The sequence below is a fragment of the Nycticebus coucang genome, chromosome Y, assembly GCF_027406575.1.
Source record: "Nycticebus coucang isolate mNycCou1 chromosome Y, mNycCou1.pri, whole genome shotgun sequence".
Taxonomy (NCBI): domain Eukaryota; kingdom Metazoa; phylum Chordata; class Mammalia; order Primates; family Lorisidae; genus Nycticebus; species Nycticebus coucang.
This window is the reverse complement of record NC_069805.1, coordinates 29,314,974-29,335,288: the sequence shown is the minus strand read 5'-3', so window position 1 is coordinate 29,335,288 and position 20,315 is coordinate 29,314,974. Positions and strand designations below refer to the sequence as shown.

Genomic DNA, 20,315 nt, shown 5'->3' with positions numbered 1-20,315 from the left:
GCAACTGGACACCAAATCAATACCATCTACTCAGTCCATTTGTGTTGAACTGAGGGACCTGGGGAGGCCAACACCAGCCAGCCCTCCGGGGGAGAGACAAAGGTGCACCCCCTCTCTATGTCCCTCACAGGTTTTTATTGAAGTCTCAGGCATGAGAAAATAGAGCACAGAGCAAAGCTTAGACAGAGGGTAAGGGTGAAAACACAAGGCATTTATCTTTAACTGCATGATGGAACTTTTAACACATTTTGTTTCCTGCACTTCTATCTTGCCTTTTTCTTATCACTGCTAAATATGACCTAGGGCTGAGACACTAGTTGTGTCTAGTGAGTATCCTTTTTAGTATGCAGGGCCAGCAGTGATGCTTGGGTTTCCCCCTGATCACTCTGTCGTAGTGCCTTCCACTTTTATCTCCATTTCCCACCCCCTGTTTTGCTTTTTAGAGCACATTGAAATTTCTTACAGGGAAATGTAAGAGGAGGATTTTAATCAGGTTGTTTTAAAAATAACCCAAGTTAGTATAACATGTGACCCCATCTGTCTGTTCATGTCAGAAAGTTCTTGGGACATGGATTAGTTTCTGTTTCTAGAGTATTATTTGTAAAGTGTATCCACAAGGAGCCACAGGGGGCTGTTGATCACTTGAAATATGGCTGGCATGACTGGTGAGTGGTGGCTATTATACTGGACAATGCAGATATTTGACTAATGGTTTGGGGGGTTGGAGGATTTGCTTTATTGTAAATAGCTTTGAGTTTCCTGTGAGAAAGCCCAAGAAACATAGATGGCTGATGACAGAGGAGAGTGATGATGAGAAAATGTTCTAAATTCATGAAAATGATTAGCCTCGAGTGAAGAGAGTGACCTCATCCAGAGTCTGCAAGAAACAGGATAAAGGTGGTGTAGTGGTTAAAAAATTTAAGTTGTACAAAGTGCAGTATAAAATCTCTATGAAACAGATGGCAAAACCATCTGTTTATGAGTGAGTAGGGTCGCAGTGGGACCAGGAGAGACAGCCACCAAAGAGCTAGCACAGGGGTTGCTATTGACAGTTCTGAGATTGGAGATCATAAAATTGTGACGACAATACAATATATTCGTGCGTTTTTCTCTAACTGCCTTCATCAAACTGGGCATAATAGTGGAGAAATGGAGTATTGGATAGGTTCTCTCTTGGCTGTGTTCATGGTAGTTACAGTTAGAGGAAAAAGCAATGAGAAAATTGGAGATGTTGAAGAGATGATTAGTCAGAGGGTCTTAGGAAGGAAATTAATTGAATCTGAAATAGCAGATTGGCTTCGAAAAAATATCTTAGGGAAGGAGTAGAATTGCAAAGATGTTGAAGATTAGGCTCAATGGTAATAAGTGTGTAGAAAACTTAGATGAGAGGAAATGACTGTTTCTGAGAAGTGTGATGACATGACCTGGCCTGTGGCCATGAAGGCTATGGCTGAACTCAAGGAGAGGTTAAGGTCATTAAGTCAGATGATATTAACATAAGTACAAGTTTTGGTGGGGTTTACCATAGCATTCTTGGTCAAAAATATGCTAATGCTAAATAATAATTTGTAATTCCTAATACATCATAGTTACTCTTAGAAAAATGTCAGATGAAAATACACAAATATTAGGCACACACTTTGTATCTAGGCTTTAACTGAAAACTTCTGGAGAATAAAAAGTGAGATGTCCTTTCTGAGAAAATCAGGTTTCAGGAAATCATTGTTCAAATATATTTGGAAGTGAATTAAATTATTCACATATAATCTAATTTGATTTTTTAACTTTTGTTCCATAAAATTTTAAAAAGGTCTTCCTGTTTGTTGTGGACAAAATCTAATCCTAAAGTAACCTAGGAAAAGAATGCTTTTTCTTCCTGGATAGATTTGTATAACATTCTGTTTTTTTTTCCCACAGAGATGTATTACTATTCTACTAGCTTGATTTAATCAGAGTTACTTTGTTTCAAACCCTTGCAGTTTCAACAATAGTGATTGATCTTGGATTTCCCATCATCTAAGACTGTGAGAAAATAAATTGCTGTCATCTAAGTCAAAAAAAAAAAAATAGGACGCAGGGATAGGTATAGGGATCACTGCCCTGGAAATTTGAAATGGACAAGAGAGACTAGGTTTGATACTGAAAACAATACGGTAGGGTGGGGATTTGTAGTTGTGAATCAGTGTGGGGGGCAGCTGGGTCTTGCTGTTCATTTTTAGAGCTGCTTATTATTATGGGGAGCAGTATTTGGATGGGGAACAGTATGTGGAAACAGTGCCCTGCTAGGGCTTTCTGTAGGGAGCTGACTTGACAACTCAGTGTAGGCTGATTTAAGCCAGTAAGACTTGAAAACTGTCTGTGTACATTTTGCTTTGGGAAAAAGCAATCATTTCTATGTCAAAAGAAATTTTGGGCTCTCCTACTCAAAAGGTAGTCCCAGGAGCAGCAGTGTTAGCACAATGTAAAAACTTGTTAGATAAACTCCAGGCTGCATTTTTTACTAGATGTTCAGGTGATTCATTCATATGCACTTGAAAGTTAGGGAAATATTGATGAAGGGGATAAAATAGGCATGAGAGAGTTTGAAATGTTACAAAAGTCAAGAGAGTTATGGGGTCCTAATAAGACCATGTGGTTTGTGTTCCCACAAGTGTTCAAATACACAGGTTATGAAGGAAGTAGGTTGTCTAGTTTTGTTTGTAAGTTGAATCTGTATGTAAGATAGAACAGATACATTTACCCATTACCTGTGATAGCCTCCATTTCTGAGTTGTAGGTTAGTGAGATGTTTGTAACTTCGGGGCCTACTGTAATAGCCTCCATTCATAAGTGCAAGCTTTATGCAAATCAGATATCTATAATTAGGGGACTGCCCGGATTCATAGTGACTTAGGCATGAGTTTGACCAATCCCACTCTCTGTGGACATTTTAACCATATATTCTGAGGTTCTTTCTAACACTGCTCGTATCCTATGAGTAGACATATGCTATTAGGATACATTGTCTAGCGCTCTTTTCCCAGATTTTTCTGTCATGAGAGGATCAAGCCTCATTTGGAACACTTTTTCTCAGAGAACCTGTATTAAAATGTTGTAGGGAAATGTCAGAAGACTTGGTTAACCAAGACTGCTGCATCCTCAGATTTGAAGTGTAGTTCCATTTCAGATCCAAGAGAACGAGGCCATAAGAGTCACCTTAGAAGCATTTAGTGTTTAATTAAAGCACACACAGAAACTCAACACACGTAAACACATGCACTGAAAACCAAGTCACTACTTAGCCTAGTGAAATGCTAACAGAGGAAAGCTGCTTGGAATAGGACTTTATGAAATTGTGCTTACACTTTAACAAGTAGGTGAATCATAAATGGTTCTATTTGTGACTCTGGAGTTTTTCTTCTGGGTTCATTAACCCTTTCTCTCCTCCTGCAGATCTGGCTTGATCCCACAAAAAAGATAAAAACACAAATGCAAAGTGAGTATTTAAATCATATTTTGAGTTTGTTAAGTTAATCATTACATCTATTCATCCCTTTATTATCTGTAACATTTATAGGAATATAAGCTGGGATAATAATATAGTGCTAGACTAATCAGTTCTGTGTTGCATGTAATACCATCTTAGGAGTTAATAATGCTAATGATATTTTTGTAGAATTGTGACTATTTTGAACTTGGCTTAGGTTCTTGTATTTTTTAGGAAGTTCTAGACTCACATTCCTAAATGTTCCCTCACAGTGTCTGACTTTGTTTTTCTGGGAAAGAATGAGAAGATGGTCTTCTCATGCAAGAAGACATGCGATCATGTGATGATTTTTGTAGATTTGATTCTTAGTAGACATATACCATGGGCGTGGCTCTGATTTGGAAGTGTCTAATTCGTTTAGTCAGCATATCTGTGGATCCAGAGTAGTAAAGGTACACTGGTTGCAGATGTTCTGGAAGAGTGAGGACTCGAGCATCTTTCCAGGGCTCTGATACCTTCACTGTCTTTACTTCTCCTTGGTTCCACAATCAAGGGCCACTGTTTTTACTCTTTGAATCTGGGTTTATAGTTAGGCCTGCTTACCCCTTTCTTCCCATGTACCCATAGAATCTCCGAGTGCCTTCAAATGTCCACTCTCACCAGATGAGTTCTCTAAGCCTCATCTCTGCCAAGATTTCATTGTAGCTATCAGTCAAAATATAATTAGGAAAGGTAAATGTTAATTTTTGAGTTATCTGTGACAAATATCAACCTCATTGTTCTTGTTGAAAATTTGTCTTTACAACCTTTATTTTCTCAAAGTTACCTGAAAATACTCCATCTGTTGAATGCTTGCATATGATTAATATATAAACTGTTTATAGCTAGAAGGTCTGTTGCTATATAGCCGGGTAAAAATGATGATGTGGCAATATAAAAAGAAATGAAAATTTAACTTGAAAATGATTAGGAGTAGATTTTGAGTGTTCTCAACACAAAAACATATCTGAGGTATAACAACTATGTTAATTTGCTTGATTTAGCCATCCCAGAATGTATTCATAATTTACAACATAGTATTATGAACCAGAAATACAAACAATTTGTATTTGTCACTTTAGAAAAAGACTAGTGTTATGGATACATTTCATTAGCTTTTAGAAAACATAGGCATTCTATTAGAAATTTATTCCTGTAGTCATAGCCAGGCACTCAAGTGCTGTGTTAATACCTACAAAAAATCAACAAGGAACCATTATGAAACGAAAATCCTGTGATGGTATTGCTTTACTCTGGAGTGACAGTCACCTCCAAAACGTATGTTTTCATACACAGTGCTTGGATGCTTGATGCTGTCACCAAAGTGCTGCAAGACAAGAGACATAATAGTTAACAATACTTAGAAAAATCTTGTATTCCAGTATCCTATTTTTATATGTGTAAAGTAAAAATGAAATCTGACTTTGATAGGATTGATATTATTAGTAGAACAGTGATGTAGTGCCCCGAATACAGCAAAAGTGCATTTATGTCCACAGTAGCCAGTCAATAACTATTTGTGGACTATTGAGTTAGAGGAAAGGGAGTGTGCTGGCAGGGAGAAAAAGATAAAATGACACATTGAAGAAGAAGATGGGACTAAAGAAACTTCAAGTCAAGAAATTAGAGATCTGGCAAGATCTTTTAAGGTGTATATGCACAGCCTTGTTTTTATTTAAAAATCCTGTGAACTTGGAGCAGAACTCTAAATTCAGTCTAATGGAGTGATTTGAATCCCCTTAGATAAGTAGTACCTGCCCCTTTCCCTAAAGTTTTATTATTTTGAGCATTCAAAATGAGACATATCACAACATTAAGTTTTAACGCATAAATGGTAAGATTTATTTTTAAGAAGTCAGTTATGATATGCATGATTATCCTTTAGATCACAACACAGAAAACTTGATTTTATTTGAGGGTACTTATGCTTCTTGTATAAAGCCTGGGGAACAGTTTTGTTGTCTTTAAGTATTGTGAAGTTTTACCAAACCTTCCCTTTTCTGGTATCCCTTTCACACTTTATTCAAATACTGCATCCTACTAGTAATGCAATGAGTAGTATTACTCCCTTCCAGCAACAAAGTAGAAATCTTGAAATGCTTTTTTTTTAATTTTTATTTTTTAAGAAAGTGGCAGAGAATATTTGGCAACTGAAAAGCCTGTGACTAAAAGAAATCTTATCTCTAAGCTAGTACTTAGAGGTCATATTAAAATGTTTGCATAATGTTTACATAAACATTTATGAAAGTAGAAATAAATGTTTCTAAGGAAGTGAACCTATTCATGTTAATGATGGGTTATTTGTGTAATTGATTTCTAATTTATTTTTTATTTTCTTTTAGTTTGGTAAATTGTGTTAATTTTTAAAATAATAAAATAAAATTCTGCACACGGATCTGCAGTGAGATTGATCTGTACCATTTAAACATTGACCTTAAAGTTTTATCAAAAATGTCCTTCTGAGTGGTACCTGTGCCTCAGTGGGCAGGGCACCGGCCCCATATACAGAGGGTGGTGTGTTCAAGCCCAGCCCCGGCCAAACTGCAACAGAAAAATTTCCGGGCATTGTGGTGGGTGCCTGTATTCCCAGCTACTTGGGAGGCTGAGGCAAAAGAATCGTGTAAGCTCAAGAGTTAGAGGTTGCTGTGAGCCGTGTGATGCCATGGCACTCTACTGAGGGCAATAAAGTGAATCTCTGTCTCTACAAAAATAAAAAAATTCATTCTATTGATTGTTTAAATAATCATGATATTTAATTATTGCAGATCGCTCCTGGCTTTTTACATTTAATGTAAAATTTTATCCATCTTGTGCTTCTCAGATGACTGAGAGTATTTCCAGGTACTTTATATTTGCATTTGAAAATTAATCTTTCCTTATAGCATTTATTTATTTCTGGGAGAATAGTAGTAATTTCAGGGTTGAAACCTAACAGTTTTTTATTAAGGTAAGTTTTAAAAGTTTCCTTAGAATTCAGTAATCCCAATTAGTTTGAAATGTTGTCAATTTCAAAATAAGTTTACTCCCTTTAGCTTTTTGATTTCCATTTGAGAAATGGAAACATAAAAAAATGATATAATGAAGCAACTTTGTTTTCTTTGTGGTCTTTTAAAAAGTCACTGATGTTTCATCTTTGAAACTTAATACTGGTGATTTTTACTTTAGAGCTCGTGTATCTGTGCACTAGTCTCATGTAACAAACGCGATATAAAGATAGAAAACTGAAACTATTTTTAAAAGGCATTTAAACTGGTATTTTTTTGTCCCCTGATCTCACCCAAACCACCAAACTAAGTAGGCTTTCCCTTGTAGAGTCAGTAGCTATTTCAATTCCATCTCCTCTGAGATTGTGTGGGCCATTAAAACACACTCCACTTCAGTTGCAAAAATAAAGGACTCAGTTTATTAAGAAGAGAATATTTACTGCTTCTGAGAATTTGAATGGTAACTTTTGGGGTAAATGCAGGGGCTATGGAGAGACAGTCTTGTAGCCTTCAAGGATAAGCTTCTTCCTATAATGTTAAGGAAAGGAGGCAAGAAACTTGTTAAAGTTCGTTTAGGAAAAAGAGAAAGTAACATGAACGAGGTAGAGATGATCAAGAAGGGTAACCTTAGGTTCTTCTAGCCAATGATTAAGACTCTCATTATTTTTTAAATTTCATTAATCTTCAGAACTTTAGAGTGGCATTCTAATTTTTGTTAACATTTTAAATACAAGAAGACAGTTGATGTGATTGGCATTTTTACTTTATTCTAACAGTAATCATCGACTATGAACAGAACAGCAGTTAAGAATTTCCATTCTAGGCTCCGGGCCTGTAGTAAAGTGGTTAGTTACAGTGCCGGCCACGTACACCCAGTGTGCCAGGATTGAACCCACCCCAGGAAACCTAAACAATAAGAACTACAACAACAACAACAGAAAAAGACCAGGAATTGTGGCGAGTGCCTGTAATCTCAGCTACTTGGGAGGCTGAGGCAAGAGAATCACTTAAGCCCAAGACCTGTGAGCTGTGAGCTGTGATGTCACGGCACTCTACCAAGGGCAACACAGGGTGGACTCTATATCAAAAGAAAGAAAAACAAATAAATAACATTACCATTCTATTCATTAGCCTTTGAAACTAGTTTCTGTAAATAAACCAAAGTTTAGAAGCCCAAGGAGTGAGAGGAGGCTTCTTCATAGAGAATACCCTTTTTTTCTATGGATATGAAGGGGGTCTATGTTGTATATTTCTTTCCAAAGGGACATCAGCATTGAAGGAATAGAAGTGCTGCAGTCTTAACTAATTATTCTCCCCTTTTTTCCCTCTGCTCCTCACAGATACCTCCTATGCCTCCAGATCCGGGCAGACATTGTTTCTGGGCGCCTGCCCTGCCCCCCTGTGACTCGTGCCCTCCTGGAATCATACACCATCCAAGCGGAACGTGGAAATTATGTGGATGATGAGGTCCTCAACAAAATCAAGCCACATACTGATTATTATTTTGGGTCCATTGACACCAAGAAGATGGAGGACTTGGTATTGAATTTCTACAAAGCACATATGTATGTTGTCATGCTTCCTGGAGGGAGACTGGTCATGGTAGATTTAAATAGTGTCTCTTGTAACACTTTGTAGACATTTGAGCGCAGTTTGGGGGATTATCCAGTTTTCTTTTTGGATAACCTAGCTCTGATCAAGCCAACCTGCACCCCCTGTGATCTCCTGTCATTGGTTGGGTGACTGTAATATGAGGCCCTATGCTCATGTTCAAACGCTTCATTTACTGGATGAATGCACCTTTCCCTAGGACACCTCCTCTTCCTTTAACCTACACACACTGGAAACAAGCATATACACATACATGTTTGGCATTTCTATTTCTTCTGCCTTTTAATGGTTTTTATTACTATGGTAAAATGCCAGGGAGATAACAAAGCATTGAGATTTGTAAATAAAAAAGAAAGGACAAGGTATTGAGATTTGAATTAGAAGCGTAGGTGGTGATGGATTCAGGAAAATAGCAACAGAAATGTGAAGGTGGGGCTGGGTGTGGCGGCTCACACTGTAATCCCACCACACTGGGAGGCCAATGGAAGGACTGTTTGAGCTGAGGCATTCCAAACCACCCTAAGCAAGAGCAAGACACTGTCTCTACTAGAAACAGAAAAACTATCCATACGTCATGGCTCGCACTGTAGTTCCATGTACTTAGAAGACTGAGGCAGGAGGTTCACTTAGCCCAGGATTTGGAGGTTGCAGTGTGCTGTGATAACACCATGGCACTCTAGCTAGGCAATAGAGTGAGACTCTGTATCAAAAAAAAAAAAAATCTGAAGGAACCTGCCAATAAGCAGATAGTTACTTTATGCACATAAGATGACCCCTTTGGCTTAGCTAAAGATTACTAAAATTACATTAGTAATTCAATACCATATACTTTGGGAATGTTTCTATCTGTGTGAAAAGAGAATGGGTTTTTACACAAGTTTTTAAAAGCCTAGCTACACAATTATAATTTGTTCTGTTATTTCAAATTGTAGATTTATTGACAGCGCCTCAGGCTCAAAGGAGTAGGGTGCTGGCCCCATAAGGCAGAAGCGATGGGTTCAAGCCCAGCCGCAGCCAAATACTGCAATAAAAAAAAAAGAAAAAGAAAGAAAGAAAGAAAATTGTAGAACGTTTATAAAATACTTTGTAAACGTTCTGCAAGAAACTTTCACATATTAGGAAACAGGCGAAAAGAAAGAAAGAAAGAAAGAAAGAAAGAAAGAAAGAAAGAAAGAAAGAAAGAAAGAAAGAAAGAAAGAAAGAAGGAAGGAAGGAAGGAAGGAAGGAAGGAAGGAAGGAAGGAAGGAAGGAAGGAAGGAAGGAAGGAAGGAAAGAAAGAAAGAAAGAAAGAAAGAAAGAAAGAAAGAAAGAAAGAAAGAAAGAAAGAAAGAAAGAAAGAAAGAAAGAGAGAGAAAGAGAGAGAGAGAGAAAGAAAGAGAGAAAGAGAAAGAAAGAAAGAAAATGTAGTTTTATAAAATACTTTGTAAATGTTCTGCAAGAAACTTTCACATATTAGAAAACAGGCCACATTTTTTGAATTTTCTTTAAAAAATAAATACAACATTTCACTCTGAAAATGTTACTGTGGTTTAAGTTGCGATCAACAGGCCTTTATTGTATAGTTGTCATATGAATTATCAGGTACTGAAATGCCTTGGGGAATATAAGATTAATGGGACATGGACTTGTTCTCTAGGAGCTTAAAATTTGTTGAGTTAGGGTTAAGAATAGAAATATTTCTAGTGTGGACAGAATGTGATTATCTATTATAGGTATAAAATGAAATGCAAGTCATTTCAGTGTTCATTATGGTCAGTCCTAGCAACATAAAAGTAGGGAGTAAGAATTTCGCTATATCGTAGAAATAAAGTCACTTAAAAAAAATTCAATGTTAACTTACACCTATTAATTCTGTGGCTTTCTTCACCAGTAGGAATAACAAAAATCAACTCTCTTAACATACAAATCATAAGGGTGGAGTTATGTGACTCATTGCTGTTAGCACGTTAAGATGAGAGGATCCTTTTTATTTACTTTTTTTTTTTCCAGAGATAGTGTCTTACTCTGTCACCTTTGGTAGAGTGCCACGGTGTCACAGCTCACAGCAACCTAAAGCTTTATGGCTTAAGCGATTCTCTTGCCTCAGCCTCCCGAGTAGCAGGGACTACAGGCACCCACCAAAACGTCTGGCTATTTTTTGTTGCAGTTTGGCCGGGGCCGGGTTCAAACCCACCACCCTAAGTATATGGGTATGGCGCCCTACTCACTAAGCCACAGGTGCTGCCCTAGATGCGATGATCTTAAGAGAAAAATGCTAGAGTTGAGAGTTGAGTCTGTTTTCCCATTTCCTGGTCTTCTGCCAACTTTCCTGGGTTACATCCTCTACTCCAAACTATCTAATCTTAGCCACCCCTGGCTCTGTTTTAAACACTTCTATTTTGCATGTATTCAAAGCAACTGTAATATTGTTTCTTTTTATTCTCAGTGGCATAGCTTCAGCAGAAGCTGATTATCAGTTCATAGAGCACGCCAAGGGACTGCCCATGTACGGGGTTCATCTGCATGAGGCCAAGGTACTGTCATTGTCATGGAAAGTAACTTCACTCCAATGTGTTCACTGAAGTTTTCCCAGGGCTCTAGCTTTAGAATGGCCTAGTTTCATAAAAAAGAAGAGAGAGAGAAAGAAAGGAAGGGAGGAAGGGAGGGAAGGAGGGAGAGAGGGAGGCGAAGGAAGGGGGAGGGAGGGAGGAGAGAAGGAAATAACAAAAGGATGGCCTAGTTCACTATTGGAAAAAGACTGTTGGCCTTCCCTTGAGGATTTCTAATATTTCTTCGGTTAATCATGGGGTTTCGGTAGTGGGAGGAATCATTTATTCTCCCCCTACTTCTTCTTTTCAGTAGTCTTTTTAATGAATACCTTTTCATGGGTAGTTATTCTAAGCACAACTTGTCAGCCTTTTTACCTCTTATCCTGGTTTATTCTGAGTCCCAGCTTCTGCTAGGAGAAGTGCTGTGTCTGGCCCCGCTCCCTCTTCCACATTTGTATTAGGAGAGGGAGCAGATCTCAGTAAACCTAACAGGGCTGAGGTGGCACAGTTCTGACTGCTTCCAAAAGCTTCTGGGCTGTGAAGGAGCCCTAATCTTGGGCTCGTTCCTATAGGTCTGTTTTGGAATTTGTGAAAGATCAAGTACACTGGCCCAGGCTCACATGATGAAAGAACCTCAGTCTCATGTGAGAGGTAGTGAGATCAGGGAATCAAAAATAATGGTGGAGCACTGGTCTTGATCTTGAAGATACGATTTTGAATGCCATACTCCTGAAAAATAAAATCCTAAAGATCAAATTTCTGAAAAAATAATTTCAAAAATTGAAAACATATTTATTTGTATATTTAAAAGGAGTTTGAATTGAGAAACATAAAAACATGACAGAATACTTCATAGGCCATTTCATACAATAAAGTAGGCAATAATATACCTATATTTGTGAGCATAGATACACAGATATTCTAGTGACAGTCACTTTGATATAATAAGTTATGAACAGGTGAACCCTATTCATCAAGAAATGAAAATGAAATCTGTAAATGCATACTGTGGTTATTACTAGTGACAAATGTCACCTATTTCATGATTCTAGCTTAGGTAATTACATAGTGGGGAGAGTCAAGGAAGAGAATGGGAGCCCAGGTGAAAGATGGATTTGGTTTTGAGAAATGTGTCCACAGTCAGTGGAATGTTCTGAGGGAACCCACAGTTGTGAGCTTTGAAAGGACTCTGTCAAAACCTACCTGCAGTTTAGCAGCCCAGGTTGCATGATTTAGGAAATCTCTAGGAAAGCTTCCACTGAAACATAGATTTCCTTTCTATGACTCATGGGTCCTAAAAGACCTCCCAAGCACATTTCTCCTTCTCTAAACCCTACTACGCTTGCCACATGCAAATCTTGCATCTCGTGATCATTGAGAAGCCAGTTCTTAGATTACAATGTCACAAAGCGTCAAGATTTTGTTTTTAAATGTGATATCTTAGAAAGAAAGCTAAAAAGTTATAGGCCCTGTTGTAATATCAGTGTTTGCTTTGCACTTAAGAGCAGAAGACTAAAAAACTCAAAGTAATCACCATTGTGTTTGTTAGCTATTTGATTTGTTAGATAATATTTGATGAGTAAGATGTTTGTGGCTTATTGAACAGACTCTCTATAGCAATTGAAAAGAAGTTTTTATGTACTTTATAGTTTTGTTCCTTTTTCTATTTGATCCTTTTTTATTGTCTAGAGTTCAGATTTATTTATTTATTGCTGTTAAAGGAGTTCTTTTTTTTTTTTTTTAATCTGCCCTTCTTAGCCAGGGCAATTTGTACAGTATATTTTTTCCTCTTAACAATTATTTTATTAAATCATAACAGTGTACATTAATATATTTTGGGATACAATATGCTAATTTTGTATACGATTTGGAATGCTTACATCAAGCATATGTGAGGTTAACATAGCCTTCACCTCACTTACTTATTATGTTAAGACATTTTTACTCCACTTTTAATAGATTTGACATGTACCCTTGTAATATGCACCATAGGTGAGGTCCCAGTGATTACCCTCCCTCCACCAGCCTCACCGTTCCCCACTGCCCTTCTTCATCCTGGGCTATAGTTGTGTTTTATCTTTTGTGTGAACGTGTGGGTAGTTATATATTGGCTTTGTAATCGTACTGAGTACATTGGATACTTTTTCTTTCTAGCAAAGTATCTCAAGAATGGAAGAAAAAATATCCAATGTTAGAGGAGTTCTTACTGGTGCATTCATGTTAGGATAATTAGAAGAATCTGGAATAAAAGGACTCTTAACACAGGTGCAAGCAAACCACAAAGCAGCACAAACCATCGTCTGTGGTCCCCCGGGCTGTGTCACCATCCCTTTTGACCTCCCCAGGTCTGAAGGGGGCAGAGCAGACTGCATACCTGAACCCAGAAGGCAGATGTATGGAGATGGTTGTCTTAAGAGGAGCCAGTGTGAGAGGAACACAGGCAGCGTGATGCCACCATGCAGGGAGGGAATCTGAGTGTAAAATACTCTGACCTCCCCTCCATTTTTCTCCATGATCTCTTGTGAGAAATTTCCAAACCCATTTGGCAGCCAGCCATCAAGGGACCCGCTGTTATCCACATGGGGCAGCGTCCTGAGGTGGTGAGCAAGGCAGAGCAGGTGTTTCTTTTTAGACTTTCCTTTTCTGCCTTTGCTGCCCGGTGGCAGAACTCACATATGAGGGGTTAAGACTTGCTTTTCCCCTTTTACTCCCTGGCACTTATCTTGAATTTCTATTCACACAAATGTTAATAATCCTAAAACCATGCTGTAGAGCAATACCAAAATCAACCAATTTACTTGAATCTGCATTGCCCTTATTTTAAGTCAGATAAAATGGCTTTCTTGTCCTGTCCAAAGATTCCTTTGGACTGGAGATGTCTTGTGCAGTGTTTCCACTTGGGTTGCTTCCTCTCTTTTCGTGAGAACATGACACCGTGAGCAATCTTCCACCTTGCTCCCTGTGGACGTGGGCAGGGATGGTTTTGGCAAAGTTACTTGGGCACATGCACCTGATTCACTCCACCTTTTTATTCAATTCCTAGAGAGAGTTGTGGCTGCAAGCACAGGGTGAGTAAAGGAATAGACTAGATTTTTAAAAACATGCTTGGGTTGATATAATATAGTTTTGTTTGTATGAATTATTCAAGTATCATAGCAGAGAAAGCAATTGTCATTAACTTCCTCGACCTGTGCTTGTATTTTCTAGACATGTAAATTCTATTGAATTTTTCTTAGTAAAGGTAGTCAAGATATTATGCTTTATGAAGTGACATGTAGACTGAAGATGGTGTTTGTTTCAGCATGTTTTTCTGACACCTTGTTTCCTATTATTGACTTTTAAGAATGTGGATACTTTTAGATAGTATTCTTTAATTTTATATTTCTTTTTTTAGTTTGGGAATACTAAATGGGTAGACATGATATTTCTTTTTTCAGTTTGGGAATACTATAGAGGTAGACATGATTTACCCCCTAATACACTTTTGATCACTTCAGTCAAAGTTAAAAGTGTTCTGCATCCCAAAAAGGGGCATTATACCAGTTAAATGTGAATTCACCTAACCCATCTTCCCACCTCCTACCTACTGGGTTTCTATTGAGTTTTATTTTCAGATGTGCACCTAAGATTGGGATTTTATATGTTATGGATGAGATCCAGTTCTCCCCCGAAGACCTTGGGGATTTGTATACTTTATAGATTGTGCATCTTAGACCCTTTGCACTACTTCAAATGTGAGGAGGCAATTAGTCACTTTGGCTGTCCATTGATTTAGTTTTCTAAAAGCCCTTCAGGGTCTTAGTTATTCTCAATTATCATCTATTTTAAATGAAAGCTCTGGGGGAAAGAAAACTACGAAGAGCTTCAATAATAGTCTTTTAAAGTATGCCAGTCAAAGGAATGCTTGATGAGAAGTGAATGTCAGCACTCTGACTTATTGAAAAAGTTCTTGAAAGAATTCAGAGATTTCAGTGCAATTTTCTGTGGTGGATTTGTGCTTTGTGAACTACTGACATCATTTCAACAGCTTTATCTGAATTAAATAAAATTCACATTATTTATCTGAATAAATAAATAATTCAGGGTGATTTATCTGAATTAAATTGGCCTCAAATAAGATGGTTGAGTGCATCTTAGGGTGGACAACAGATCATTTCTAATGGCTTGAATAGCCTTCAGGAAAGCGTATTTTATTTTCTTTACCTTCAGGATCGTTGATACAGTTGTTTCCTTTCTTCGTTGTTATTGTTCAGAGCTGGAGAACATATGTCTTATGGCTTTTGAAGAATATTGTGTCCTAGGGCCAGGCGTGGTGTCTCACGCCTCTAACCTTAGCACTCTGGGAGGCTGAGGTGGGTGGATTGCCTGAGCTCATGGGTTCAAGGCCAGCCAAGGGAAGAGTAAGACCCTGTCTCTAAAAATGGCCAGGTCTCCTGGTGGACGCCTGTAGTCCCAACTACTTTGAAGCTGAGGAAAGATCATTGCTTGAGCCAAAGAGTTTGAGATTGATATAAACTATGACACCAGGGCACTCTACTGAGTGTGACAAAGGGGGACTCTGTCTCAAAACAAATAATGAACAAACAGAAAGAATATTGAGTCCTATATTCATGTTCCAATAACTGTTTGGCAAATCAAATCTGAGTCCTTAAGATAAATAGATTTTAGTTGTGACTATGTCTTACAGTTTCTATTAATTTGTGTTCTATTACTATAATTTAAATACAAAAGCATTAAGTTGCCATTCTTTCTTTGAGAGAGCTCTTTAGCCTCTTCATTATATAACTTTGACAGCTCTAATTATGGTTAATTCGGTTATTCTTTGAAGAACATCAAGCTGGGCGTGTCTGGCAATGGCGTGTTCATCTATAAGGAAGAGCTGACTTTCTGTCGCTTTGACTGGGGTAACATCGCAAAGGTCTCCTGTAAGGGCAGTGAGTTTTTACTCAGACTGAGGCTCGAAGAGGTAAGCAATCGTTCATCACCGTTGGCGTATCTAATCACTTGCGTCAGTTTGCTGCTTTACAGACTTGAGCTAAATAAATTCTTTCCCACTAAAATTTTAAGAAAATGAACTATTTTCTATTCCATTATAAAAAAGTCAGTCTTTTTGATGATCAGCCTGCATATACATATTTTTGCTACTAAAAACACACACACACACAGACATGCAAAGAAAAAGTCATAAATTCTTAGCTCACAGTAGTGAAGGAACAATAGGTTTTTGTTGTTAAATTAATTCAGTGGTGGAGATGAATAGGAATGCAATAAAAGGAGTTTAGTGGACACTGAAGTTGGTCGGTTGGTTGATGTTGAATAACTTCTACTTGATTTTCATAGAAAATGGTGTATCAATCTATGAAAAGTCCTTTTTGTATGAGTACATTAGATATACAATATTTACCTTTTTCAAGAAGAAAGACTTTTTATAGAGCCATCTAAATCCATGTTTCTCAGTAGCTTCTCATTGCCTTTTAAGGGAATATGCTGATAGATTTTGTGTATTTATTCCAGAAGAACAAATTTGATGGCACCATTACATTTCAAATGCCAAGTCCCCAGGCAGCCAAAAGGTTCTGGAAGGAGTGTGTGGAGCAACATACCTTTTTCAGGTAATTTTAGAAATGTAGTGCAGTATTTTCCTTGGTAGCCTCTACTGATTTAGAGACAGTAACATGGATAGTATATTAGGTTCATCCACCCTGGTGTCCTTGGGCTCTCTCTTCTTCTCTGTGCCTTATCTCCTTTGTCTGCAGTCCCTTCCATGTCCATTTTTGTGGCCTAAAGCCCTGTTTAATACTCAGCCATTCAGACCTGAGTCACTCTGCAGCTGACCAGAAGTCCACTTCCTGACTCAAACCACTTTCCTCCCACCACTACCACACTGCCCTGCACCTTGTACCTTTTTTCTCTCTACTGTCACTCATCTTAGCTTCCGTTTAGATGATCTTGTCAGCTCCTTCTTGGCTTAACTTCTTTCCAAAACCAGCCTGAGGCCTGTCATCTGGCCTCCTGGCTACATCGTCAGAACAGTCCTTACTTTCTCATGCCCAGACCTGTCTTCACATTGACCTTCCCAGTCTGTTGGTCCCGGATGAGTCTTTGTGCTGACTGTACCCCTTCTGTACCTGTGCTACCAGTTCCACCTTAAGCAGCACAGTGATGGCAACACAGGCAAAGTATTCTTTGTAACAGAACCTAACACAATCCTGAGGATTAGTGCTATTCCAGATAAGTAATTCACAGCATAAGCCAGATCCTCAGTGGAACTGGACAATCAAGCAGTCTTTTTACTTCCTTTGCCATTCCAGATGTCCACAGTCAGCTTGAGTTCCTAGTCCCCCCTGCCACTCTCCTCTGATGCCGTCCATCGTGTGGGTCACTGATGGTAGGCGTGTGGGTCGTGACTGTTCTTAATGTCGCACACCTTCTATTTCTCCCCTTTTTCCCTGACCTGAGCATCATTCCTCCTCTCCAACTAGCTTTCATTCTTTTCCTCATCTCCTGTCACAAAGAGGAGATAGCTATTTCTATGCCTTGGTCCCTCATTTCGTGCCTCATAAAGAATCCTGCTTTATACAATAAAATTTTTACGCTCCATTGCATGCTTTTGGCTTTCTTGCCCAATAAAAATGTTCATGTCTTGATTTTTTAGAAACAAATTCCTTTGACTAACTATCCATCTTTAGCTTATGTATTATCTCCTTTCGTACTTCTCTTCAAGGACATATGTTTGCATGTAGTTTGCTTATCCTTCTTTTATCCATTTCTGCGGTTTTCTATCACTGCACTCTACCCAGCTTTGTGTCTAAATCATTCGTCTTTAAGGTCTTTGCTCTGGGGTTTGGGGCTAAGGTGTTCTACCACACACTAGCTGTGTGACTGTTGTAAGTGGCTCAGCTTCTCTGAGCTCCAATTTCATCATCCATCTTTGGTGATAAACATAATATCTTCCTGATAAGATTGTTCTGAAAATCAAATGAGGATAAAACACACAAAGCAGAATTATTTTTAGTGGTTCATAGAGATTATCTTCATTATAATTATCACCATTATTCTTAGTTTGATAACATAACACAGTTTGTTATTTTGAAAGTGAGTTATCAGCTGGTACAAATTACTCCTTTGTAAAATTAAAATAACCCATATTTTTGAGACTACTCATCCATATTTCTTTTGAAGGAGAAATGTAACTCATAACAAATCGTTGAATCCATCTGACTCAGTTACACTGATCTGATAATTCTTTCACGAGCTGATAATGTCTCCTGGTAACTATGACCAATTTCTGCTCAATTCCAGAGTAGCCTGTTTGCTATAAAGGTAGTAAATGACATTTATGGCACAAATGTAAGACAGATGACAGCAGCTTTTGCTGTGCAATAATGGTAATAGTAGCAATAATTCTTTTAGAAAGGATTGACATACATTGAGCATTGCTTGTTGTGAGACACAGAATTGATTGGTTTCTATTACAAAGATTCATTTATTTCTCAGCCCAGGCAAGGCAGCTGGTGCTTATAGGCAGGTGCCTGCAGAAGAACACAGCAGCCAGGCACTGAGCAGAGACGGAGGCCCAGCCCTGTGACTCTAAAGCCCACACTTTCCACCACTGTGTTGTCCTCTTCTTACATTGTTCTAGCAAGAGTTTCTGAGATATGTTAGCATTATTCTCCTTCATTATTTTTGCTAATGTACCATGGACTCCAGTGTAAAAGTAAAACAATTTGATCCTTCAAACCATTGAGATAATGGTTAACAACAGCCCTTTTAACATTTCAAACTTTGTATAGCATTGTATTACGTAACAAAGCTATGTAAAACAGTATAGATAACAAAGAAAAGGCAAATGTATTTTGTCTACAGGGCTCTTTGAATCAGATCAGTGGTTTCTGTTTTGTTTTAGATAAAAGGGCAAAATGATTTTTTTTCCAGAAAATTATAGAGGCTTGCAGATTGAAGTCATCAAATAAACAAATCTTTCTGTTGATAGTAGTGGAATGAGAATATAATAAAGCTTCTTCTTGTGATTGGGTATGTAATGGAATTGTAAGGGCTGTGCAAGGATTATTTTAAGGTTTATATCAAACCTTTCCATATGGAGAGAATGAGGAACAGAAGAGCTATGAAACATGCCCTAAGGTAGTAAGTGGTGGATGTAGAATTCAAACCCAGGTAGTGTGGCTCCAAGTGTTTGTAAACATATCCAAGATGTTATACTGCTAAGTTGTATTAACAGCAGATAGGATCCTCTTTGTATTTTTCTTAATGCCTACATTGTTCTTATTATCATTTGAACTAGAGATTAACACGACAGTCTTGTAGCTTAACATTAAACTATCTCTTAAACTTGGCATTGTAGGGCCGGAGTAATCCCATGTGTGTTGGTGTCACTGGTGGCTTCATGGAGAGCTCTGTGGAAATACTTGTATTAGTTAAATGTATGATTAACTTTAGTAATAAGTGGATTTTTATTTAAATTGAAACCGAGTCTCTTTATGTTGCCCTCGGTGGAGTACCGTGGCATCACAGCTCATAGCAACCTCAAACTCCTGGGCTTAGGTGATTTTCTTGCCTCATCCTCCCATGTAACTGGGACTACAGGTGCCTGCACAATGCCTGGCTATTTTTTTGTTGCAGTTGTGATTGTTGTTTAGCTGACCCCAGGCTGGGTTCGAACATACCAACCTCAGCGCAGGTGGCCAGCACCATAACCACTGTGCTAAGGGAGCTGAGTCAGATAAGTGGATTTTTAAATATTCTTCTATACTCCATAAAAATCATTAATGATATTTGATTTATAATGGCAAGATTTAAAAAATTCAAATGGTCATGTACTTCTTATGTATGAATTCCTTTTTGATGCATCATTGATATGCACATCTTGCTCAAGGCCTTTAAACTTTTTATAAAGGTTAGTCCTTTTTTGTTATTTTTATAATCCCAAAGTAAAATGATAGATGTCTTTAGTGATTTTGATGTTACAAAGGGAGTCTTGTAACTAGTCTACATTTCTGCAGTTCCAGCATTCTCATGGGAGACTTTTCAACGCACGATTGGAAGCACTGACCATTGGCAAATTGCATTTCTCTGTAGCATCACCTGTGTTTCCTTTGAAAAGCAGGAAACACCTCTACTACTCTCCAAGAATAGATACAAGCCAGGAAAGCCAGAGTGCATGGGTTCTTCTTTTATCAATTACTTCTGATATGCTTTGTCCAGGTGAATAGAGTTGATGGAGGATCCCTTCTTGTATTTATGACATTTAGACTCACCTGGAATTCCATAGCTTTCATTGCAGAAGATTTCTAAAAAATCCTACTGAAGGTCTAGTAATACTTGAAATGGTAAAGAGCTCTTTAAGCAATCACTCTCCTTGGGCAAACAATAGGAAAATTTTGAAAGAGCTCTCCATATTCTTGTGTTACCAACTGAAGTCTTATTTAATGAATTGTACAAGAGTTCTGAGACTGTCTTTGTTTAGTAAGCTCTTGATCAGATAATGAAAACAAAATAATGTCCATTTTATTCCAAAAAGATTGTCTTATTTACTAAACATAAGATTTTACAAAAGTCTGGATATATTTGGCCTCAGGGAAATTTGAATTTTATTGTGAACCCAGGGTTTAGAAAGTAGAATTGTGCTAACAAGACAGGATCTTGCATCCTCCAGTTGCATCAGTTGCT

At 37.9% G+C, this 20,315-nt stretch overlaps 1 protein-coding gene across 1 annotated transcript in view; it reads left to right on the top strand.

Moving 5' to 3' along the window:
• Positions 1-622: 622 nt before the first annotated feature.
• Positions 623-20,315, top strand: part of LOC128578946 (band 4.1-like protein 2) — a 32,601-nt gene continuing 12,908 nt past the window's right edge. Inside the window, exons 1-7 of the mRNA XM_053581283.1 lie at positions 623-665; positions 3,433-3,475; positions 6,271-6,346; positions 7,830-8,054; positions 10,526-10,613; positions 15,457-15,594; positions 16,143-16,240. Of these exons, the coding sequence (XP_053437258.1) occupies positions 3,469-3,475; positions 6,271-6,346; positions 7,830-8,054; positions 10,526-10,613; positions 15,457-15,594; positions 16,143-16,240 (632 nt within the window). The 5' untranslated portion in view covers positions 623-665; positions 3,433-3,468. The remainder of the gene's footprint in view (positions 666-3,432; positions 3,476-6,270; positions 6,347-7,829; positions 8,055-10,525; positions 10,614-15,456; positions 15,595-16,142; positions 16,241-20,315) is intronic.